The sequence below is a fragment of the Sardina pilchardus genome, chromosome 12, assembly GCF_963854185.1.
Source record: "Sardina pilchardus chromosome 12, fSarPil1.1, whole genome shotgun sequence".
In the NCBI taxonomy this organism is placed as follows: domain Eukaryota; kingdom Metazoa; phylum Chordata; class Actinopteri; order Clupeiformes; family Clupeidae; genus Sardina; species Sardina pilchardus.
The window spans coordinates 876,055-902,694 of NC_085005.1; the positions used below are offsets into that span (position 1 = coordinate 876,055).

Sequence of the window (26,640 nt, forward strand, 5' to 3'; positions counted from 1 at the left end):
GCTAAATGGCTGGTTGCGCGTCATGGCTCAGCCTTTTTTTTGAGACTATATTAAATTCGGATCGGCCCATGGATCGGCTCATTTTTTCCGATCCCCGATCCAGCTATTTTGTTCATATCGGGGCCGATATCCGATCCAAATATCGGATCGGTGCATCCCTAATATGCATATGTGGGTACATAACCGCTGATGTATTGAGTCAGACAAGTGCTGGGAGGGCACCCGTCCTGTGCGGCCATATATTGCCTGTAGGGTCGAGAATGGATGGAATAACTGATTTATCTCTCTGGTGTTGTAGCATATTATCTAAGAATTTTCCTGATTTATTGCAGAAATAAAATTGATCATATTTGAGTTGCTAGATGCAGAGCTGCATTTTCCTATGAATGATGTTGTCCAATTGTCTTTATGAATGTTTTAATTCAGTTTCATCTGAAGGGTTGTGAGATAATTGGTTAGTCAAGTGTTTGATTTTCTGTTCTAATGTATTTTCCCATTGTCGTTGCTGTTTTTTCTTGTGTGAAGAATATGATATGATTATACCTCTGATTACGGTCTTACTGCGTTCCAAGAGTGTGGATGGGGAGGTCTCTGGAGAGTTGTTCATCTCCAGAAAGGATGCCAACTCTCTTCTAATTAATGTGGTGAAATCTTTGTCCTCTAGGAGAGACGTATTTTAGGCGCCACCTTGTAGAAGGTTTGTAATTTGATTGTAGAGATAGGGATAGGGAGACTGGTGCATGATCACTGATGACAATAGAGTCAATTGTGTTCTCAGAGATTTGCTGGATGAGGGAGTTGCTGACCAAAAAAAAGTCTATTCTTGAAGAGGATTGGTGAACCAAGATGTGAAGATGTGTATGAGTGTTCTCTTAAAGATGGGTTCCTTGTTCTCCAAGTATTGCTAAGACCATAGTCAAACATATATTGTTTAATTAGTAAAGATGAGATCTGTGTTTTGTGTTGGTTACCAGAACGATCCAATGAGGGGTTAAAGGGATATTCCGCCATTTTTGGAAATACGCTCATTTTCCACCTCCCCTCGAGCAAAACAATCGATATTTACCTTGTTCCCGTTCATCCAGCCATTCTGTGAGTCTGGCGATACAACTTTTAGCTTCAGCCTAGCATAGATCATTGAATCGGATTAGACCATTAGCTTCTCGCCTGCTAGCTTCATGTTTAACACTAGAAGCGCCGCGCCGTTCTGACCCACTTATACCTAGAAGCGCCGCGCCCCGGTCATTTGACCGCTTTGACGACCTACTAGAAGCGCCGTGCTGTTGTGAACTACTTAAAGCGCGGCGAGGCGGTCAAATGACCGCTGAGTCCTTAGACTGGGAGGCTTTTACTTACACATAATGATCGCAAGATGGCGCTTCGTGCACGAATGAAATCGTTTGGTCATAAATTCAGTTTGCACTAAGCCATGTCATTCGTGTCAGACCGTGTTGTTGATAATCTGTGGTTGTTTGTTTCATTATGACATACAGCACGTTTGAGTTATCTGTTAATGTATTTGTGTTGATTTGTGTTGTTAAAAACTTTGGAAGAGTTCTTGAACAAACCTTAAGCAAACTTGACTTTCAACTAAAATGCTCTAAAAGTGAATGTGGCTAGTTCTAATTCACTCCCCAAATTCACTTCTATTCATTTAATAGGTAGCCTATGTTCGCGCTGCCGAAAATGATCGGACCTGGTCACCTGGAACAAAGAGCCTAATAGTCTGGTTTCAATTACACAGTAGCCAGGATTTCATGCCGCATTTTACAGGCTACCGTGGCTACTTTCTAAAACAACTTTCATTCATTTAGGGAGAAGATCTAGGGTCTAGCTACATCGGAGGGAGGGAGATAGAGAGAGCTATGCTGAGCAGGCATAGGCGTGAGAAGTAGCATAATTTAAAATAACAGTGAATGATATTCTCTGTTTTGCGAATGTGTAGGCTATGTTTGCGATGTCTGCTGAAAAAAAAGCTAGGCCTATTGTTTCTACAATTTAAGCTAACTTCTATGTGAATTCGAGATTCAGCATTGAGACACACATTTTCTCCTGGCTAACAAGCAGAGTCGTAGCTCACTGGTTAGAGCTTCGGCTTGATCACCCAAGGGTTGCTGGTTCGATCCCCAACCTATTCCTGACGGAAGTTCTTTTGAACAAGGCATCAATAAAGTAGGCTATATTTATATTCTTTTCGATTCACATAACTACACGCACGCTGGCGAATTCGAACATTCTGAAACGCGCATATGCGATGAAACATGATTGCGCATTCTTCCACGGGTTGCCTAAACAGCCAGCTTACAGCCTAGTCTATGCAGGGGACAGATAGATGGGGTGGGGGTGGGGAGGCAGTTCCTCAATGCCTCGGTGTCTCGGTGATATCTGTAGCCTATGGGTGCGTTTCATGTAGCGTTTATACGTCCTCCCTCGCTCCTCGATGCCTCGATCCTCACTGATCTACATAAAGAATGATGGGGGGGAAACAATGGGATAGTCTATCCAGTGTTAGTTATAGATCAGTGGGAACGCCCCTCGAGGATCGAGCATCGAGGATCGAGGAGGCATATTGAGAGGCACCCTAAGTATCCTAGACGAGTGTATGGGGGAGGGGGATGATCGGTTTCAAATAGGCTGCAATGGATAGTGTGTTGTATAGACCCCGAAGCCATTTGCTTTGAGAACGGCTGGCTAATGAAGTTGTTGGCTGGCTAGCGGGCTCAGCCAAAACCTTAATGCAGCCGCCACAGTTTTCATGACTGATAATGGCTTTAGTTGCCACTTCATGTCTACAGATGTGTATATTGTATTAGATATCAACACACAATGTTATTGTATTGTTTTGGACAACGTTCTGCACGTTTCACTTCAATGTAGACTGCATGCGTTCATTGCGTTGTGAACAGCGCAGCAATCTCTGGAAAGGAAACGGTGGAAGTCGCATCAGTAGGCTAGCTAATAGCCTATCACGTTCAATGCTGTAAATCCATCTGTTCCAGAATATTTGGTTCATATCATCAATCTTTGGTTTTGGTGTTTGTGCAACCGGGCCCTGACGATTTAACAAAAGTCTGAGTAGCCCTACGTAGGAATTAGGAAAGTAGCCTATGTAAGGTGAGATCAAAATCAGGCTACTTTGTTTGCTGCTTTTCCCCATGTCATTTTCATTGGTCGTCAACTCACTGGGAGTCCTGTGTGTCGTAGCAACGAGCACAATACTGATGTGGTGTGTCCAGTGGGAAAATCTCATGTAGGCCTAGTTTCTAGGCTATCGTTTATTTTTTCGCGTGTCACTATGATATAATTATTTTTAGATGCAAAAAGTCTAACTGGCTTTGTCAAAGTTTGTCAGTTGGCGGCAGAAAATGATTGGCTGGCGAAATTATTTTTCGTTAATGGTAGGCCTAAACATATTGCGATTCATCCCTTTATTTCAGATAGGTTGTTATTAAAAACCATTAACAAAAAATAATTGTTCATCGACGTTGAAAAACGGTCAGTAAATTCTATCGATATAAGATTTTGCCCTTCGCTCCTTCCGAGATGTGAACACGGGTCTCCGGCGTTGCAGACAGGAGTGTTAACGCTGCGCCAATTGACATTATACAACAAGTGCATTAGGATAGGTCCTTGACTTGACGTAACTCAGTCAGTCCAGCAAATATGTAAGAAAATGCTTATACATTAGTCTGAGCTTTAAAAGATAGCCTGCAAATAGAAGATAAGATGTACAACTATGAATGTACGTAGGCATACGCGCCCTACGTACATAAATAGGCTACGACGAAAATTACACATGTAGGCCTGTCGCAACGTTTTCAAAACAAACTCGCATTTTACCACTGTAAATCGCCTCCATAGACTATGCCATGTAAATGAAAAATAGTTATTAAAATAAAGCACATATATAATACATGTTGCACATATATAAACGATATGTTTTATGGTAAAATATTATTCTCATGCCCGACTGACAGGAAATCCTTGCGACATCTGCTGTGAGAAAAGAGAATAGCAGCCTGAACAAAAATGGCCGAACGCGAGACAACATAGTGTTGTCACATAAGTGAGCGCAAAATAGCTCTAAACTAGCTTGTACCGGTGTGCTTTTGATCATGTAAAAATTCTGGGTGACAAAACACGCGTATTTAGGAAAAGTCGTGAACGTAGGGTCCTGGAATTTAATCGAGTGAAAAGATTTTTTTTTTTTTGTAATCGCTGCGGTCAAATGACCGCAGCCCGGCAGTTCTAGGTATATCTAGGTCAAACCCCCACGGCGCTTCTAGGAATACGCGTCAGCGGTCAAATGACCGGCGCTTGGCGCTTCTAGTGTTAAGGCGAGACACCACAGGTGAATAGGGGAAAATGTTAAACTTAAAGATATCTTCATGAAACTTTACCAGTTGAATACTCACATAAATAGGAGAAAAAAATGTATTGCAAGTTTTCTTTAATGTAATGTTTAAATATGCTAATTAGGCTATATCTCATTAAATATGCGCTAATTTGCATATATTTTGATGGGAAGGATCTGACCATTGGAAAAAGCCAGGTTGAAAATTATGTTTTTGTTGTGTTAATATATCAAATAAAAAATATTTACAGAGGGGATTATGAATATCTTCTTTTGTTTTCCAGTAAATTAGAAAATACTGCCAATTGGCTTAAAAAGTGTATTTTCACCCTATTTTTAGGCATAAAAAGTCATGTAAATCATGCCAAGAATGCTTTATCAACAAATCCCTCTGTAAATATCTTCCAAATATAGTTAGGAATAAGACTGGAAAGTTTGGTGTATGTAGGTGCTGCAGAAGTGGAGATCCTTTGCATGCAAGTGGGGGAAAACTTGTTTTGAGAAAACAGCCTTGAAACACAGCCAATGTAATGCGTTCTCAGCTTAGACTAGTTTTTGAACTTTCGCGATTGGTTGCTAATACAAAGGAAATGCCCATATTTGGATAGCATAGCGTCTTGTAGGAGAAACAGAGCTTTCCAACGATGTCACACACGATATGATTTGGATCACGGTCACGGTAGTACATGACACTTTCGAATGGGAACTTTTGGTAAAATTAGGAGAAATATATAGGCGCGAGGAGACAAAATGTCATGAAATAAACACTTAAATGTGCAAATCAGACTTTGTTGTTGTAGTAGGGTGGTAGAATACATGCTAAGGTAGCAAACTAGCACAAAATCTCGAAATTGACTGATGCTAAAAAATCCAATGTTTTCACCTGCCGTGTCTCGCCTTAAAAGTTACTAAGATTTCTGGTAATATTCCCATTTAAAACGTGTCTGCTCTCAAGTTAGAAAGTGCAATAAGACCAGCTGAAAATGAAACCTGACGTTTTTCTAGGCTGATTTGACATGGAACTACGGTCCGTGTAACGCTTTGCAGTGCTTTGTTCTATTTGCAGAATTCTCATGAAAAAATAGAAAATGGGTTCAAAACTTTCATTATTCATATGTCAGACTACTCAGCAAGTGGACAATTGATGCTATTTTTAACTTTCGAGTGTGGTTTTTGAAACGGCAAATAATGAATTTGAAACAAACGTAAAATTGAGTCCATTTTCCAATTTTCCATTTCTGCATCGTGGTTGGACTGAACCAAACGCACCTAGGGATGTACGGATGGCGCCTCTGGCCAGTTGTAGAGATAAGCTATAAATGATAGGCTACAGATCGAGTTATCAAGTCAAATTCATGCCAAGTGAGCTCGAGACGTAGTCCTATCTACCAGACCCACTGATCATTCCCTCACCTGCGCCCTCGATGGTTAGACTTCACAGACCTTCAGATAGCCTACAGTAACTTGTCACATGCACTTGTTGCAATCTCTGCTGATGGTGTGTGTGTGTGTGTGTTGGGGGGGGGGGGGGGGCATATCGTATACAATACATTTGTTCACGGTTGTTGACGGTTTGAATAAATGTGAGCAACCCTACCCATGAACAAAAACCTCTCCACCAACATGCCTACAGAAGCTGTTAAACAACAAGTTGACAAGAGTAGGCTAAGCCCATTAATAACATCCCATTCTTAACCCAAGCAGACATCGGGTGAAGTGAAACCTCTGGGCCACAACGCAACTCTCCGGTAACCCCCAGCGTTCATGGTTCAGTCCAACCCCAAGCGCAAAAACACAAAGTTAGAATATGAGTCAATGTTTGACTTTCGAACTTCTAAGGAGAAAATCCCAAGAACACTCAATGCAAAAAAATAAAACACGCAACAGTCATCAATTTACCAAGTAGTCTGAAAAATGAATAATTGAAATTTGAAAACATTTTTTCATTTTTTCATGTGAAATCTGCAAATAGAACAAAGCACTGCAAAGCGTTACACGGACCAACTACACTCTCATCTGGCGTAATAATCAAGGCAACTTGCAAACGTACCATAGGCGCAGTGATATCGTATGCAGCATCTGAAAATAGTCCCCATAGACAACAAGCAGTAGTAGTGCCAGCCAGTAGTTTGCAAGTTGCCATGATTATTACGCCAGATGAGAGTGTAGTTCCATGTCAAATCAGCCTAGAAAAACGGCAGGTTTCATTTTCAGTTGGTCTTATTGCACTTTCTAACTTGAGAGGAGACACGTTTTAAATTGTGTGGGCCACACAGAGTGAGATAAACGTCAAAATGTTAGAATTTGTATAGTATGCCTTTTTATTTTTTATTATTTGAAAAACTAAATCAAATCAATTCAAGTATTTATATATGATATTGTGGCAGATCTGGGTAGCCTAGACTGTGCTGAAAACCCCCCCCCAATATGTAGCATGTGTGAATGGCACCTACAATGACCAGGATAAATGCTTCTAACTAGAAGTAGTGAAAATGCCCTTAAAACAGCCTAGGGCTCATAGGGTTAACCCTATCTGGTTTAACTAACGTTTAAACGATATTTACTGTAGGCTACTTATAGTCTCTATCCCTGTGAAACTAACTGACCAGTCGAACAATTTCGCTGTTACTAAACTTGATGAGATTGATTCAATCTCCTATGTTTTACGACAAATTCAATAGTGTGTTTGGTGGAATAATGGACAGAATCTTGCATTGAATATAGCGACCCACTTTGACAATGGGGCCTAGGCTATATTTAACTTTAATAAATTGAAACTGCACTGTTACTGTATATAGGTGAACTTCAGTAGGCCTACTAAACAAAGTGTCAGCGCTTGCAACTCTTGTTTGAACTGGGCAACTTAATTTCAGTCTTTCAGTGTCATATATTGTCTTACTAACTAATGCAATGCTTTACACAGCAGCCTTTTTACATTTACACGCAATGGTAATTTCTTCCATGGAATTTAATTTTCTAGTTTGTGTTTACTACTTTTCTTCTTAGTTTAACTAGTTATGGCATCCACATACCACTAGGATTTAACATTCAGTCGTAGCGCATTGCATAAATGTGTCTGCCAAATAAAATAAAGTAAAAGTAAAAAAGTATGAACTGTGATGAAAGCCTAATCGTGCCCACACATCTATTCATATTTCTTAAAGCCAAACTCCTGTTTTCAATATTGGATGGGATTTGTTTGGGATTTGGCTCTGACCGACTTAAACACTTCTAAGACAGTTAGGAAATCCTTTAAAATAGTGTACAATGCTTGTCCTTTTTTTCTGTCTTTCTGTGTGAACTGCAGGCTTGTCTCAGTGCTCAACCCAGGTCTGGAACTTGTTTTGGGGCAAAGATACTCTATAGACTACAACTACAGTGATACATACAGTGTATTTGTATGACCTTATGGAATTTTTAAAAAGGCCCACTTTTTCAAATCTTGAAACATTAACTCTGCATTTTCTGTGTGTCCTATAGCGTGGAGAAACAGAGACGGGAACTGGAGTGTCGCTACATAGATGAGCTGGCAGAATTACTTTCGGCCAACATGGGTGACATTGCCAGCTTGAGTGTCAAGCCAGACAAGTGCCAGATTCTTAAAAGCACTGTGGATCAGATTCAGCAGATCAAGCATCGTGAGCAAGGTAAACCAGAACTATTTACATTTAATCATTTAGGTAACATAGAGAACTACCATCCTGTCTCGCTCCTACCTTTCCTATCTAAAGGTATAGAGTGAGCAGTTTCCAAACAAGTCTCTGAATTCCTCTCACAGAACAATCTTTTGGATCCAAGTCAATCTCGGTTCCGAAGCGGCCACTCCACTGAAACAGCTCTGCTGTCTGTAACAGAAGCCTTAAAGGAGGCCAGGGCGACCACTCGTCATCAGTACTCATACTGCTTGACTTATCGGCTGCCTTTGACACAGTAAATCACAGCATCCTTCTCTTTATACTCTCAAACATGGGCATCTCTGGCTCAGCTCTCTTCTGGTTTGAATCCTACCTCACAGGACACTCGTTTAATGTATCATGACTTGGACAGCTGTCTGCACTTCACTTCCTCTCTACAGGGGTCCCCCAGGGCTCAGGGCTGGGCCCCCTTCTCTTTGCTATCTACACCACTTCCTTGGGACAGATCATCCGTTCGCATACCACTGTTATACAGACGACACACAGCTTTATCTGTATTTTCCACTTGATGACCCCCTGCAGTAGGGAGGCTGAGTGTCATAAGTGGCTACAACATCCACACCATGTTTGGTTTCAAGCGGCCAAGGTGATTCAGATTCACCCTATCTCTCTCTCCGACTCATCTTTGCTGTCCTATCTAACGAAGGCGAGAGCTTAAAAAATATAACTAAAAAATTTTCCAAAACCCATACAGCCCGATTGAAACACACCTCTCTGTTACATTGCTCCGCGATTATAAATTCCAGCGAGATGAGAACTTTATTGCACGAAAGAGCAGACGTGGGGCTTTCCAACGAGCCACTTTATAAGTTGCGCAAGGACGCACATTGCATGATCATACCAATTGTCGGCTATATGCCTTGATGACATTAAATTAAGATTAAGAAGTAATGAGTCCTGATTGGGGAAACATTTTTTATTTAAAAAAAAAAAAAAAATTCTTTCAGTCCATGGTTCCATAATACCATTCGATCTTGCTGCAAATGATCAGACTTGAGAAGCACGCATCGCATCGGCAACTTCGCTGGTCAGTAGCCGAATCTTCTGTCGAGGAGGCCAGGAGTTCGAGAAAAAAGCTGCAGATCATAGACAGAGAAAGCATATGCTCTGAGAACAGAACACAACTGCATGTCAAGTGTAGCTGAGGGTCTGTCTGCGCAGAAACAACAAGTGCATTTCTACATGTTCTTGACAAAATGTGGGGGATAGAATCGCGTTTCAGTGGGGATGCTGCAAATTATGTCTTTCTCTTCTAAAGAAAATTATGTCTAGGCTACGATATAAATTACAAAAAAATAACGGCATATTTATTTTAACCGACCAAACATGACCCGAATATCATTAAATATATTTTTTCTTGACCCATAACTGCTGATGACCACAGGTCACCGCTCGATTTGGATCAGCCCGCGCATCACTGGCCTACATCACTTGTGAAATCGGACGTGGCACATAGTCTAATTATTAGGCTACTGGATTTAATATAGCAAGTCCATAGACTTTGTTCATCCTATATTATATGCTTTTAAAATGAAATGTGCTGCGGGGAAGCATTGGGGAAGTCAGTTTAGGTTGTCCTGTAACAATTTGCAGGAATCTCTAACGCACAAAACTTTGTTAAGCCAGCTCCATACATAACAATAGCTGCCGCGCACACGTTACTTGAATTTTAAACCAGCTCTTCTCTTACCAATAGCCTATAGCCATATTTTAATAATCAGACGTTTTGCTAATTTTTGTAGGCTACACCTCACCGGCAAGCCCGCAGGCAAATGCTGGTTTTGCACATCTACAATAGGCTATTAATTGGCCAGGCTATATAATAGGCTTAGGACTGTAGTTTGCCTTCGTTCAACTTTAGTTGTGCTCAATCTAAATTATTGTCAGTAAGGATAGGTCATATTACCAAATGGCGAACCTCGGAAATTATTTAGGATAGAGCCGTGTGGTCAAAAATCTCCAGGCACACTCAGGTGTGAGAAAACACTGCAGATTTATTCACGATACCGGGAACAGGTCACTAGCCACATCATAGCTCTGATAACACTGTTCAAAGAGTTGGCAAGGCCCATCTTATACATGGTTAGTTACATTGTGGTAATTCAAATCACATGGGTACAATGGTCTTTTTCAAAACTCCTCATACATGCAACAATACAACAGTACATGGACACTTCTTGGACATAGCATGTGATCCATGTGCCATACGCAAGTCATGTGGGTACTCCAAGTAAGCAAGATAATAGGTCTATACAATACATATACATCCCTCAGCATTTTCTTGTCGTAGCATGTTCTCTGTCAGGGTCTTCCTAATTTTACTGCCACAGGCAGAATACCCTTAGCTTGTGACAAAAGGGGTCGCATGACCTTTATTAGAAAGTCGTGACATGGAGAGCAAATGACAGACAGAGCAAAGTTGATGCACAGTATTGAATGTATAGAAAAGCATACAAATAATATATGAAAATATAATGTTAATCGCTTCTATGTAATAAATGTTAATTAATATTCACGTCTAAAACATAAGATTTGTTAGTAATCCAAAATTTCTACTACAGCCGTGTCCATTACGCACTACAGTTATTTAGGCTATTGTTTTATTTTAGTGTTTTTTGTCCACCATGGCAAACATAGTTGAAACGTTCGCTCTAAACGTATGTATTTTCAATCGGCTTTTACAATCACTGCGCCGATGATCACCATGAAAACTTGCAATATACAGAACTGCTTTCACTTCCCCGAGTCACGCACGCAACATGCACAACAATATACCGATATTTAGCAAACACATGTATTTCAAGCTCTCAAAACTGATGAGGTCCAGATGTCAGCGGCCTCATAGCTGCCTACAGCCATGCCTAGTAAGCCTAACGATAGCCTAATAGTTATGACATTAATAGCCTATTAATGACCTCATGTCTGAATGGCACGTTGTTTGAAAAAAATCTGTTTGAATGGCTAAAACCAGCTAGGTTGTAAAACATTCGAAAACTCTGCAACTGCAATCGGAGATGCCGAGCGTCATATCTCTTTTCTCCGCTTGTCTTCGGGTTTTATCGTGTTTTTCCGGCATGAGCCGAACCTGCATGTTATTAGGGCGGTCTTATGTTGCCCCCTTGCGGTTGCAGTTTTAATTACAAATGCCACACCTTCGGGATTCCCGATGTGCGGCAAAGAAAGGAGCATTCTCAACCCGTACCATCTGTATGTAGTCTATTTTGTTGAGTACTTTGCATTTATTTATATTTCTGTGTTTTCAGAAATGGCACAGAAAGCAGATCTAGTTTCTTCAGATGATGAGGTGCAGAAGAGTGACATATCATCAAGCAGTCAAGGAATGGTGGAAAAAGAGGCTCTTGGACCACTGTTATTAGAGGTGAGCAATTTCCCTTTTGTATTGAATTTGAGGGGCTTTGGTCTCTGCGGGTGGGGGCACTGATGTGGTCACAGTAGCATATTTTCTTTGAAAATGAAACAACTGTATTTAAATCCCGATTTTCCTTCTGATTTTCGACTACGATTATTTTGTGAAATGACAAAAGGCAAGAAATATGCTGTTTTTTTGCCTTCACTGTCGACATATGCTAAGCAAACTTGAGAAACAGAGATCTATGTGATTTCTCCTTTAAGTTTTCTTTCCAGAACATTACAGGACAAAACATCAAAACAGTAAAATACATTTATTATTTTGGGGGTTTACAGTGTGCATAGATGCTGGGAGAGATTTGCAGCTCATGCTCTACATTTCCTGATTCACCATGGCCTTAGTAAGCAATGTGTCACTAGTCTTGGAGGATGTTCATTCAGTTGTTTAATTTTTTAGAATAAAGCCAGATCACAGACATGATTTTCACAAAAAGATCGTTTTCTCTAGCCTGACGAGCCAGACCCACATCAAGATGTAGGGTCTGGACACTCACCGTAGACAGGGCTCAATCGGAGGGGTGGGATAAACAGTTGTCTTTCAAATTCCCTCCCCGCAATAGGATAACGCTAAACGAATCATCTTCTTGTTTTCAAGTAGCAGCAGGATGCGTAACCTTCCCTCTCCACGCAATAGGATAACGCTAAACGAATCATCTTCTTGTTTTCAAATAACAGGATGCGTTACCGTCGCAACTTCTGGACGCATGTCAGTCACCATTATGTTAAGCCCTGTGATTGGATCGCTGGTGCTGGGGGTTCTCAGCTCCCTGCCTCAATGTATCGTGCCTAGACTGCCCCGCCAGCCAAATTACATTTGCTGCCGCTAGGGGCGTCTAGATTTCTAGGCTACGTTTTCTCCATTTTTTGGTCAAAATCAGTGTTTTTAGCAAAACTAACCCATGTTCTACTGACGATTACTAAAGAACGGTAAACGATAGAAACAAACCGTTTTTCCTGGTGAAAGAAGAGAGTCTACTCTTTCATTTGGTACCTTCGGTGTTTACATAGTCATAAAGCCCACCATTCGGTGGATCTTGGAAAAACAGTCAAAATGCTGTAAAACGGCAGTATGGAGCGCTCTGCACTGAAAATCGCAGGCAGCCAATGAGTTAATATTATTATTTTTGTTCACTGAATCTTATGTAAATTGTTTTATAATTAGGCGGCGGGCCCTATAGCTCGCCTCAGCTTCCTTTGTGCGCGTCCTTATAAAACGGCATATTTTTATCTCGTGAGCATTTAATCTGCTGCCAGCTTGTGACCACGTCGCCCAAAATGCTTATGCTCCGTGTACTGCATCAGCATTTTCAATAATTCTGAAATGAAAGAGGAGTATACATTACCGTCTACAGCCGCGAGATTGGCGCTCTAGACTTGTGATAACCAGAGCGGTTAGACCTACAGTACCCTCCAGAATTATTGGCACCCTTGGTAAAAGTTGACTAAAAATAGGTCTAAAAAATAATCTTTAGGTGACTTATTGTACTCCCACAATGAAAACAATGAGGAAAAATACACCCTGCAAGGGAAGCAAATTTATTCTGAGAAAAAGGAAAATCTCATAAAGAAATAAATGTTTTTAATAACAACACGTCACTCACAATTATTGGCACCCCTACTTGTAATACCTTCTTAAACCTCCCTTTGTCAATAAAACAGCATGTAATATTCTTCTCTGACACCCCATAAAGATTGAGAATACAAAGTAAGGGATTTAAGACCATTCATCTTTACAAAACCTCCCCAGATCATCCAGATTGCTAGGTCCACACTTGTGCATTCTTCTCGTTGACTCATCCCATTGTTTTTCTATGGAGTTTAGATCAGGGGACTGCTATGGCAATGTCTGAAGCTTGATTTTGTGTTCAGTAAACCATATTTGTTTTGATCTGTGCATTTGTTTTGGTTCATTGACCTGATGAATGATCCAATCATGACCAACTTTTAGGGCCTTGGCAGAGATTGTTTGATTTCCTTTGAAAATGTTCAGGTTTTTCTTGGTGTTCATGATGCCATGCACCTTAATTAGGTTCCCAAGGCCTTTGGGAATTAAAACAGCCCCACAATAGCACAGCCCCTCCACCATAATTCTCATTAGGCATGGGGTTCTTTTTAGTATAGTCATTCTTCTATGTACGCCAAAGACACCTTAAGTGTTTTTAGCAAAAGAGCATAATTTTATTTTCATCTAACAATAGACCACACTCCCAGACATGTCATGGTACCATTCAGTAACTCCTGCCATTTACATTGTTCATTAAATGACTCTACTGGCTTTAACCTGACATGCTGTCTAAATAATCTATTAGCAGTGAGGTCACTTTTGAAGATTTTTGGGGGGGACTTGGTGACCCCAAGATGATAGCTTTGTCTGTAACTCTCAACAGTGGTTCTTATGGATTTTTTTGCCTATCATACCATCCTCCATACTGTGCGTGGGAGCAAAATAGCCATGGGTCTTTGTCTAAGCATGTTTGCCACATTTCCAGATGATTAGAACCTTTTAGTCATCATTTTAACTGGAAATATAGGCATTTTCAACAAAATACCTAGTTTCCATAGACATTCTCTTACTTACAAATGTCAACACAATTTCTTTTTGTTTCAATTTAGTGTATTCTCTTGTCTCTCCAATGTTGAAAAATGACTAGAGGATTTAGCCTCTGAGTGACTTCATTTTCATACCATAGTGAAAAAGAACGTCATGAACTACTTCTGAAAGTTCACAGACACTCTGATTTACTTTAAAACGTTGCATTTACATAGGAAAATGCTCCTGTTAAATGTTGTACATAATATGTTTCAGGGGTGCCAATAATTGTGAGCAAGCTGTTTTTGTTAAAAATATTTATTTCTTTATGAGATTTTCCTTTTTCTCAGAATAAATTTGCTTGTCTTGCAGGATATATTTTTCCTCATTGTTTTCATTGTGGGAGTACAATAAATCACCTAAAGATTATTTTTTATACCTACTTTTAGTCAACTTTTACCAAGGGTGCCAATAATTCTGGAGGGTACTGTATGTAGCCTACAAAAATTTGAGTTGTCTTATGCAAATCTTTCTTTTTCATTTTCCACCCTAAATATGGACAAAATGCACCATTGAGATTAATATGTTTTGTCCCTACCCTTGCAATTTCAGTGATTCAGTGATTTTAGTGCCACCTGTGGTTAGCAGACCTGCCAACATGTACGGCATTTTGCGTAGTAGGCATGCATTTTGACGACCTAGTACGCTTGCATGATTCCATGCTCTAAACTATGCATTTTCGTTTGATCTCGCATTTCGACAGTTTCAGTGAAGTTGTCACTGAAGTTGATTCTGCTGCTGAGCTATAGAGCCACAGCCATAGATATTTATATAATTTACAAGGTCTTATTACAACGTCAATTCATTTCGGTAGAGACCATGCTATTGCAGATCCCAAAGGAAAAATATGCATCTATTCAGAAAATAAACAAACACGCTTTTATTTTGAAACTTACGGTTCGCATCCCTCAGTGATTCACGCCATTCTAAAGTGAAAGTGTGTGCAAGGCCAGGTGCGTCTGACATGTCAGAAGACAGGGGTGTCTCAGGTGGTATAGTTAAACTTCGACAATTATATATTAAGATAACATAAGATATGATAACTTTATTGTCCCAGAAGGGAAATTTGTCTTGGGCATTACAGTGCTGCATACAACTGCTTATCATAAAAAAACACCAATTCACACATATCACATAGACAACAGAAGACAACAGAATGAAATTACAGTGGGCACGGCAGACATAGTAATCAATACCTCCAACTGTAAGAAGAGAAACACTCCTAACCAATGATATTGCACATTTTCCCAAAAAGTTCATGGATACCTCAACCTCAAACCTCAAAGATACAGAGACATTTTAAATTCATCAGCACTATAGTAAATGATCAGCATATAAAACTTGTCTATCATTGTAAAAAACATCACTTGTTATAGTTGCACATTTCTCCATTATATTGCACAGTCCCTCTTTCTGCCCTGGTATTGATATTGCACATTTCCCTTGGTATTGCACACTCTAAAACGCCTAGTATTGATTTTGCACATTTCCCTTGGCATTGCACAATTGCCCTTTGAAATTCATAGAACCCCCTGTCCTTAAAAACACAATAAATATGCATACAAAGCCTGAATAAATAAATCACAGTAAAAACCAACACTTGTCATAATTTCACTTTGCTCCATTATATTGCCCAGCCCCTCCTTCTCCCTTAATCTTAATATTGCACATCTCCCTGTATTGATATTGCACATTTCCCTTGGTATTGCACATTCCCAAAAACTCATAGAACCCCCCTATACTCAGGTATATAATATTTTGATACATCACAATCCTGAATAAATTATCAGCAACAATAGCCATTGCTATGCTAGCAATACAGGAGAGTACACAATTCTTCTTATACTTTCCCCAGTCCATTGACTGCAGTGGACTGTAAACCTCAGGTACACATAATGAGCTATGAAAGTATGGTGCGTTTGTTTTTGTTCGTTTGTTTTTGTTCTTTTCTCATGAATTCATTTAATAGTTTTATTGAGGTTGGGATAAAAGAGAGCTTGTAGCGATTGCTTTTAAATCCACTGACTCTGAAACGTCTCCCAGATGGTAGTAGTTCATTTTCAGAGTAGAGGATATGGGAAGGATCATCAAGAACACTGTGTGCCCGGTTAACTACTACTTTTACGAATATGAATTGAAGGGAGGGATAATGATGTTTACCTATCACTTTCATTGAGGTCTTGACTACCTTTTCTAATTTTGTTTTGCTCTGGACAGTGGGAGAGCCATACCAGCCTGTCATCCCATATACAGTATAATCAGACTATCCAGCACTGCATTGTAAAATAGCTCCATGATCTTTTCGTTTACCCCAAAGATCCCGAGTCTCCTCAGGAAGTGCAGTCTTTGACCTAATTTGGAGCATAGATATTCAAAACGAGTGAATTAGCATAGCAGTATAGCAGCATGTTTTGTTCTAATATTGCAAACGGAAAGGTGTCAGTCATGTCTGGGAAGCCTGTCAAGCACTAGAAAGTGATAAGTTAGGACACATTTGAATACCAACATAATGTAGTGCTGATACCATACTGTAGGTGCAACAGATAGTCACTCATGACAAATAATTGGTTAACAATTACATACAGTCAGTCCCCTCCAAAAGTATTGGAACACATGCTAAAGTTGACAATACAAACATGCTAAAGGGGACTGTAGACAATACAAATCACAGAATCTAGGAGAGGACATCTTAAAAGAACCGTATGTAGGATACTGCAATCACTTTCAAAATATTGTGGAGTGGTGTATCCCCTCCCCCTCCCCCCTGAGTTGAAGTTGGCAACCCGGATGCTGAAACACTACTGATTTTGTGATTAGTAGATAGGTGGAGGGTGGCGCATCAGACCAAAACACACAATATGTAAACATCAATATCAGTTGAGGGCTGCAACTTCACTTTTTACATTAAATGACAACATCCTGGCCAGACTACTGTTGTCAGTGATAAGTATTTGAAATGAGCATGATTTCTTAATGTCTAGCGACATATCAGGGCCATTTTATGATTAATTGAAATACATTTCTTACATACGGTTCCTTTCAGCTTTGTATTCATGTGAACGTACATAGAAAAGATGCATTATGTGGTTGGGAAAAAGCTAGACAACATTAGCTTGTGTTTGCATATGCTACGTTTACATTTTTCTCAACAAAGTGAGCAAGCAAAAATAAAACTTTATAGGCACTTGAAGCTGAAACTTGTCATTCATATGTTTTGAAGGTAATCAAGTCTATGAAAATAAATTCTGTTTTGGGAGGTGGCTACCTCATGAGTAAAAGTTCATAAGGGTAGGAGCAGGCTTCACTCAAGAGTTATATTATTTTTAGAGTGCTGACCAAATTATAAGCTACAATTGGAAAAACAGGAAAAAAGGCTGCACTATGCATAAATAATAAGGGTGTCACAATTGTGTTCAGCAATATGAGCTGGACATTTGGATTACATTTTAATAGTATTCAAAGTTTACATAACCCACTAAGGGCCACCTCTGCAATGACAAATGAACACTCGGAGGTCTGGGGGCCTTTCAGACACTTTGAGGTAGTCTGCTACACCTTGACATTTTTAAGCTTTTCTAACTAAAAACATAGATGCAAAAGTGGCACATATGGTTATATTGCAGAAGACCTCAACAACTGGCTGGGGCACCTGCACCGCACATGATCTGGGTTCGATTCCCGCCCTGTGATCCTTTCCGGATCCCACCCCAACTTTCTCTCCCGCTCACTTCCTGTCTCTCTCTACTGTCCTGTCGAATTAAAGGCATAAAAGTCCCCCAAAAAACATATATATATAAAAAAAAAAATTGATATGACAGTAAAGTGGATGTAATGAAATTAGTTTTTATTACAATTCAGTGTAAACACACCTACAGATGGTACGGGTTGAGAATGCTCCTTTCTTTGCCGCACATCGGGAATCCCGAAGGTTCGGGACTTTGTGATTAAAACTACAACCGCAAGGGGGCAACATAAGACCGCCCTAATAATGTGAAGGTTCGGCTCATGTCGGAAAACATGGAAAAACCTGAAAACACCGCGCTGGTGACAAGCGGAGAAAAGAGACATGACGCTCGGCATGTCAGATTGCAGTTGCAGAGTTTTCGATTGTTTTACAGCCTACCTCACAGCTCTCTCACGCGACGTAGCCTATAACTCATTCAGTCCAGCAGAGATGCTAGAGCAACGTTTTGGTCAATGGAGAGGGAGAGAAATGCTCCGCATATCCGTCTCATTTAATCATTAAAATGAAGGTGATGGATGACTGGCGAAATTAATCAAACAACGTTTCAATAAACCATTGTTGAAATGAATGAAAATGGTTTCAGAAAATCACCTATAGGCCTATCAGAAGGAAATAGCCTTCAATTCAACCTGAAAGACTCGATAGGCAACCTTAAATTAATTCATTAATTCATTACGGTTACAAGACCGCATTTCCGTGAATAGGCTATTATTGTCAAGGCGAAGACGAAAGAGATGGACAAGATGGACATTTAGGCTACATTTACATGCTAGGAATACTTAGAAATGTGTAGGCCTATAGGCTATTTTAAAACGGAGGCATGTTCATTTTAACCGGCGACGATGGGTAGCCTACATGTACCCAGCACTTGTTATCACAGATTTTGTCCCCACCACTTTTGACAACTGAAAATAAAATGTATTTAACAGAAATCTCTTTAATACATGCCTATGCTTGTCACTTTACTTATAACCGTAGGCTAACGCATGGAGAAGATCGCGCATTTTGTAACATTGTAACAATGGATGGTCAGATATGCGATAGGGCAGTGAGGGTGATTCATTGTAACCATCGACTAGTAGGCCTAGCTTCGCAAAATAAGTTTCTAGCAACTTATGTATCGTATGGATGTTCATGTTGATTCAGAGATAGGCATAGACTACCGTAGGCTGCTGTGCGTCAAGCTATATGACAGCATTTTATCATGTGGTGAATTAATAACTAGAGTCAGTTTATGTCCGAACTTTTGATCGGCGTTTCAAGTGCATGCCGCGAATAAATAAACTCGAATGACTGAATCCCGTATATTTGTTGGCAAGTGTTATGTATGTAGGCTAAGCAAGATGGTAATAAGACTCGAGCTGTGGCGCAACTGGTTGAAGCATCTACAGTATACCGTACGCCAGCGACCGGGGTTCAAAATCCACTCTACGAACCTCTCCGGAACCCATCAAGGCAAAAGGCATCATTTTATTAGAAAAATGAAAGATTTTCTCAGTTTTGCTATTTTTTTTATGTTTGCGATGTCTGCTGAAAAGAAAAGTTAATATGTGAATTCGTGGTTCAGCGCACACTCACACACATTTTTACATTTAGCCTACATAGTGTCGGGCTCAAGTGTGTCGAGAGAGAAGGGGGGAGGGAGGCAGTCGTCCTCAGTGCTGCATATAGGTAGGCTATAATGTATTGAATTGGTTAGAGTGTGGGGGAGGGGGAATGATCGCACAAGACAATTGCTCTTCATGAAATGGATAGTCTCACAGACGGCTGTCGATTTTTAAATGTAGCCTACTCCACCACTTGCGAAATCGGACGTGGCACATATAATTATTAGGCTACTGGATTTAATATAGCAAGTCCATAGACTTTGTTGATCCTATATATACAATAAGTATAAAATCCGACAATCCAAAACGATAACGAGATCTCCCAGAAACGAAAAACAAGTTTGTTGAGTAGCCTAGTCCTTCCAACAATCTCAGCTTTTGCGTTTGATAGATAAAAGGCATCCTGTCCTGCTGTATTCCAATGAGAAAAAAACATCCACAAGGTATAGGCTAAGGGTCACAGTAATGCAGCATGCAGGAATCTCTCTCTCTCTCTCTCTCTCTCTCTCTCTCTCTCTCTATATCTATATATCTATATATCTATATATCTATCTATATATATATATATATATATATATATATATATAACGCACAAAACTTTGTTAAGCCAGCTCCATACATAACAATAGCTGCCGCGCGCTCTCCCCGGGCCTCCAATTAAACTAAGGGCAAACCCATTCATTCGTGCCCAAAATGAATGAATGGGTTGGGAGCGTCACCTGGCTGTGTCAGCAGACTGCAATAAAGTCGGTCTCGAGGGGTTAAGTAGCGCACGTTACTTGAATTTTAATCTGAAGAAGACCACACAGTCGAAACGTTATTCCTTTGTGCTAAAGAAAAGAAAATAAAATCAAAAAAGAAGGATTTCAAGTGTGCGAACTTTTTTCCATTTTTTATGATTTACTCTTGTTCTGCACCTTGACCAGGGATGTGCACAAACTTTTTTACTACACTTGAATTTTAAACCAGCTCTTCTCTTACCAATAGCTTATATCCTACAGCCATACTTTAATAATCAGATGTTATGCTCATTTTTGTAGGCTACACCTCACCGGCAAGCACGCACGCAAATGCTGGTTTTGCACATCTACAATATAGGCTAATTGGCCAGGCTATATATAATAGGCTTAGGACTGTATTTTGCCTTCGTGCAACTTTAGTTCTGCTCAGTCTAAATTATTGTCAGTAAGGATAGGTCATATTACCAAATGGCGAACCTCGAAAATTATTTAGGATATAGAGCCGTGTCCATTACGCACTACAGTTATTGTTTAGGCTATTGTTTTATTTGAGTGTTTTTGTCTACCATGGCAAACATAGTTGAAACGTTCGCTCTAAACTTATGTATTTTCAGCTCTCAAAACCGATGAGGTCCAGATCTCAGTGGCCTCATAGCTGCCTACAGCCATGCATAGTAAGCCTAATGATAGCCTAATAATTATGACATTAATAGCCTATTAATGACCTCATGTTGGAATGGCACGTTGTTCGGAAAAAAAAAAGTTAAATACCGCCGAGTGGGGATATGTCGGAATGAACAGCGGATACCAGATGGGTTGTAAAACATTAGAAAACTCTGCAACTGCAATCTGACATGCCGAGCGTCTGTTCAATACGGAAGAAGACTTTAACTTATATTACTTAGCCTATATATTTCTTATAACGAAACGTGAAGAAAAAATACGAGGACTGACCATCTCGCTTCTCTGTGTTTACCGCAAACCATGGCGACAAAGAGAAATAAATATGATTTGACATTTAAGCTGATTGTTGTCAAATTTCCCAAACAAAATTCGAGAGAAGCAGCGGACAGGAGCGCCACCACAAGCAAGCACTTCTAGCCCAAATTAACATGGCAACGTTGCCTATGACTAAAGTGTCTAAGTAGGCTAGTCCTATAATATTACATTTGATTGGTAGCATGTTTGTAGCGTGCCAGTTTACCCATCCCCTACATCAAAACAGCTTAGAATCAATCAAAGAATCAGCTGTGTCGGGGTTAGGCTGTAGGCGATTTTCTATAACCATTTTCATTCATTTTAACAATGGTTTATTGAAACGTTGTTTGATTAATTTCGCCAGTCATCACCTTCATTTTAATGATTAAATGAGATTAAGGAGTCGACTATTGACGAAAAAAATCGTCTTGACAGCCTGCGGGATCTCTTAGGGAGTCCCGCGGGAGAAGGTGCATTCTCAACCCGTACCCACTGTATATAAAAAAATGTCTTCAAGCCTCGTAAAAAAACACTATAAATATATCTACCCAAGACTTTTGAAATTGGAACCTTGAAAACAAAGGTGCTGGCTACATAAAAGTAAGAAGAACATAAAAAAATGTTATGTAGGCCCCAGCTGTGGCGCAACTGGCTGGGGCACCTGCACTGCACACCGGCGACCCGGGTTCGATTCCCGCCCCGTGGACCTTTCCGGATCCCATCCCCGCTCTCTCTCCTATTCACTTCCTGTCTTTCTCCACTGTAAATAAAGGCATAAAATGGCCAGAACAAATATTAAAAAAGAGAAAAAAATTTATGTATTTTTACTACAAATTGGATAAAACTCAGACTAAATGTGTCTCTTAGTGAGTGGCTCTTTCAAATGCAGATTAAGTTGAATTGGCTTTTTGAGTTCCTGCTGCAGACCGTGTGCATACCGTGATATACAGTTAAACCGTCAAAATCTTAAAACATACTGTGATACTAATTTTCAGACATTACCGCCCAGCACTACTATGACCGTATGCATGGCGAGATGCTTGATTTTCTATATCTGGCAATGGGTCTGAATGCAATGTATCGTATTCTTAATATAAGTTTGTACTTTTCAGTTTTGTGGCACCCAATTGGCTTTTCATAGAAAGATGGTGATGGGTGGGACCTGATAACTCTCTCCAGGTCTATATGATGCCTTTATGGGTTTCACTTATCACTTGTTGTGGCACTGTGTATCCTTCTCTTTCATTTTCTTCCAGGCCCTGAATGGCTTCTTCTTTGTGGTGAATCGAGAGGGTCGGATTGTTTTTGTGTCTGAGAATGTGACCAGTTACCTGGGCTACACCCAAGAAGAACTGATGAGCTCCAGTGTCTATAGTATCCTTCATGTCGGTGACCATAATGACTTTGTGCGAAGTCTGCTGCCTAAGAGCTTGGGTGAGTCTCAATCTTTTCTTTTTGTTCTTCCTTAGATAAACTGAGGTAAACTCAAAATGGCTGTATGGGCTGTTTCTGTGATGTTTATCTGGCAGCAAAAAACATCCTTGGGGTGCAGTGATTGTACTTGTTGGCCTGGCATGATTTTTTCAAGAGACAGAACTGGTGTATGATTTGCTGTCTTTGCGCTTCGTGCTGTCCCAGCACTTTACCAACAGAGGGCTCCAGGCTACTCTACCTAGCCCCAGATGGTTTAGGTGTTTTTTGTGGAGCAGGCTAAAAGCTAGGGTTTGGAGCTGAGGCAGAAGTCTGGCAGAGGAGGAAGAAATCAAAGAAGCTCTCTGAATTGTGACCCAGTAAAGCAACCGTCAAGCCTGTTCCTGGTCTCGGGAAGGGTGTCTGTCCATGCTAACATCAGGCATTAGTTCCAGCATCTTTGATGATTATCTACATTGAGAGGCTCCTTTCTGGTTGTAGACAGTGTTATTGTTGTCAAAAGTGCTTTTAGTGAAAGAGAACTACTGTCATGACAAGTAAACACAGATGAACAGATATGGGCACCACAGTCATGTTGTAGTAGTGCTAGTTGTTCACCTCATTAAAGCATAACTGCAAAGTAAAAGGATATTTATAGCAGTTAACAAGTTAACATTAATTGGAGTTTTGAGCAAAACCATCTATTGCATTATCACTGAATGGGCTGATAGTGAAGGCTAAAGGAGCAACCATCATGACAAAAAACAGTGCTCGAAAAGGACCTAAATGCATTCCCCCATAGGGGAAAGTAAATGCAGTAAATGGGGTATTACAGTTTTTTTCAATCGCCAACAAGCGTTTGTCCATTCATTTGACACATTTTCAAAACTCTAAACACAATTAGCACAGCATTCGTCTTTTGTGGCCATACCATTCACACATTTCATGTCGTTTTCACACAGTATGCAGTCAGTGACATTACATTTCCACAATGCTTACATTTTCTTAACAGACAAGCTATACCTCTTAACAAAATGATGGATCATTTTTCTATTATTTACTAATGTTAACACAATCCCACAATAGCAAACACAATATTCCAAACCTTAGATACAGTATAAAAACCTCTGCTTCTGCAATGATATCAGTTCAAAAGCAATATATCTCAGCTGATAATAAACAAACAATTGAATAAATGACACACATGATGTTGGGTAAATTAGGCCAACCACAGCCAATTCCAGTCTGGCCAATTGTTTTCATATGACATTGACACAGTAGTACTGTAAAAGGAGGACTTTGAGGAGTGATGTTTGTGGAAACAAAAACAGAAAAAGACAAACACTCTGATGTCTGTACAAGGAAGAGTAAGAGCAAGGGGCCCAGGAAGAAGGGCAGGCCAGCGAGAGGAGCAGTGAGAGGTGCAGGAGCAGAGAGAGGAGCAGGGCCAGGGAGAAGAGTAGGCCCAAAGAGAGGGCAAGGTAGAGGTGTAAGAATGTGTGGTGGTGGCATTCCAAGGACTTTGAGGAGCGATGTTTTTGGAAACAAAAACAGAAAAAGACAAACACTGTGATGTCTGTACAAGGAAGAGTAAGAGCAAGGGGCCCAGGAAGAAGGGCAGGCCAGCGAGAGGAGCAGTGAGAGGTGCAGGAGCAGAGCCAGGGAGAAGAGTAGGCCCAAAGAGAGGGCAAGGTAGAGGTGTAAGAATGTGTGGTGGTGGCATTCCAAGGGCTGCAAGAACAGTAGTCAGTGATGAAATTTGTGCCACTATCATTGCCCATGGAATCAACCTAGGCCTTTCACTAAGAAAGGCTGGTGAGAATACATGTAAATATCAGATGCAATGTTGATGACACAGTAATTTTGTGTTTTTTTTTGTCCCCCCCCCCTTTTTACCTGGGTTTTTTGCTGTTGTTTTTTGTTCAGAATGCTCTTGTGTGTTTCATGGATATTTTGTTCACTGTAAGCAATACTGTACAACTTTTTCTGTTCTATCATACTGTAAACAGTATTTCTACTATACCTCCTGTATAAACAGAAAAATAAAAATTTGATTTGCTTTTCATTGGAATGCTTTTGAATGTGAACATTACATGTGGATATACAGTTCCCAACCAAGAAATGTAGTGTAAAAACTGTGGATTGCATGTTTTGCATGCAAATACATGTAAAACTGAAACATAAAAGTCTATGCACTTTTTGTAATGTCAACAATAGCCAGTATTTTGAAACCTAGTGTACTCTGACTGACTGCATGTATCTTGCGAAGTGAAAACAAGTTTTATTCTTTGACAGAATTATTTAATTTTGAGTCAGATTTCCAGTGTTTTGGTAGTGTGTGCAGAGAAATGACGAGTTAGTGTATATGTAACAAAATGTGGTGTAACAACATGGAATGTGTTTTTGGAAGGAAAATGAACTATTTGGCCAATTGTGTTTTGTAGGTGTGAGTCTGTGTTTAGAGTTTTGAAAACGTGTCAAATGAATGGACAAACACTTGTTAGCGATTGAAAAAAAAGCATACAAATTTAATAAAAGTGAAGCGTGTGGCCCAAAATCTGCCTCTGACTGACTGGGTATAAGATAAGAATAAGCTTGGAGGTCTGGCTTTGTGTTTGGCTTTGCGCCGCGTTTTTGATTTCAAAATAGAGCCCAATATGTTTCAGGTCATGGTCGCAGTAGTGACAATGTTAGAATGCTAACTTTTGGAGCATTTTTTTTAAAGAGAAATACAGGCACAAGTAGACAAAATGTAATGAAATAAACAAGTTGTTTTTCGTCGTTGTTGTTGTTGTTGTTGTTGTTGTTATTGTAGTACTCTGAAAGAATGTTAGATTGCCGACTAGACCTAAATTTCAAAATCTGTTTTCACCTGCCGTGTTTTGCCTTAAAAGCAGAATTTCAAGTTTGTATAGGAAAGAATATAATTATTAACTAATAGAGTCTTGTTTGTAAGAGATTCAGAATCACTAGTTTTCTGTAAGTGTATAAGTGATTTACCCTGCAAGCTGGATGTACTCGAGCCTTCCTAGTCCCCACAGGACCAATAGTCAAGGGGTAACACCAGGGTGGAACAGCAGGGGAGCCAACTCTTACATGATGTCCTGAGGGACTGGAACCAACAGTGTAGAGAGAGGTCCTGGGGCATTTAATATAATTAGTCATTTGTTTTATTTCTGTTTCTCGTTATTCCATTATTCCATTTTTCCATTATTCCATCAGGTGATTTACTCTACTCTCCTCTACCATCATAACTTGTCCAAGTAATTGTTTGTTGCCATTTAGCATAATTACATGGGAAATGTAGTACTTTCAGTAGTGTAATTTATTTATTTATTTTGTATTCGTTTTTGTGTGTGTGTGAAATGTGCTGTGTCTTTATGAATATTTATCAACTTGGAAAATTTCAAAATAATCTCATAGATCTTGATTATATGTGGGGTATTTACAGTGAATGGAGTGCCATGGCCTCAAGAATCAGGTCGAAGGAACAGTCATACCTTTAACTGTCGTCTGTTGAAGAGGCCACCAGATGAGGTTGACTCAGAGAACCAGGGAGCACGTCAACAGTATGAGTCTATGCAATGCCTCACTGTGTCTCAACCTCGGCCTATGTTGGAAGAGGGTGAAGGTAAGACATTCTTTGTATTGTAGTAAGTAAATGACAGAATGTGACTGATTAGGTGTATAAATGAAATAACCTTATATTTACTACCTGTTAGATAATAGCCTTAGTTTCATAGTTCACAGCGGAGAGACTGCAAAAACCTTCCTATAAGCATGCCCAGTTGCATGTACACAGTTAAATAGTGCAGTCAGTTGTTTCACTGTTGTCATTAGATACATTTTATCTCAGTATTTCATCAATCAGGCTTGGGCATTTAGGCCAGAGATATTAGACCAAGAATAATGGAAAATCAGATTAAAGATAATAAATAAAAAAAAATGGACCGTTGTCCCTGCCATCTCTACTATGTTCCCCAGAAGACATGTTTAAAAAATAGTTAAGTATCATTAGAGATGCACCGGTATTGAATTTTTAGGGCTGATAACGATAACCGATATTTATCGGTTTGTTTTGGCCGATACCGG

At 39.9% G+C, this 26,640-nt stretch overlaps 1 protein-coding gene across 3 annotated transcripts in view; it reads left to right on the forward strand.

The window, feature by feature from the left end:
* Positions 1-26,640, forward strand: part of ncoa1 (nuclear receptor coactivator 1) — a 212,631-nt gene that overhangs the window by 56,175 nt on the left and 129,816 nt on the right. For 2 of the 3 annotated variants that reach the window (XM_062551011.1, XM_062551013.1), the window contains exons 4-7: positions 7,835-8,001; positions 11,313-11,428; positions 22,395-22,572; positions 26,000-26,179. In XM_062551011.1, the coding sequence (XP_062406995.1) occupies positions 7,835-8,001; positions 11,313-11,428; positions 22,395-22,572; positions 26,000-26,179 (641 nt within the window). Of the gene's footprint in view, positions 1-7,665; positions 7,747-7,834; positions 8,002-11,312; positions 11,429-22,394; positions 22,573-25,999; positions 26,180-26,640 lie in introns of those variants that run through there. The other variant, XM_062551012.1, reaches the window with a different exon arrangement.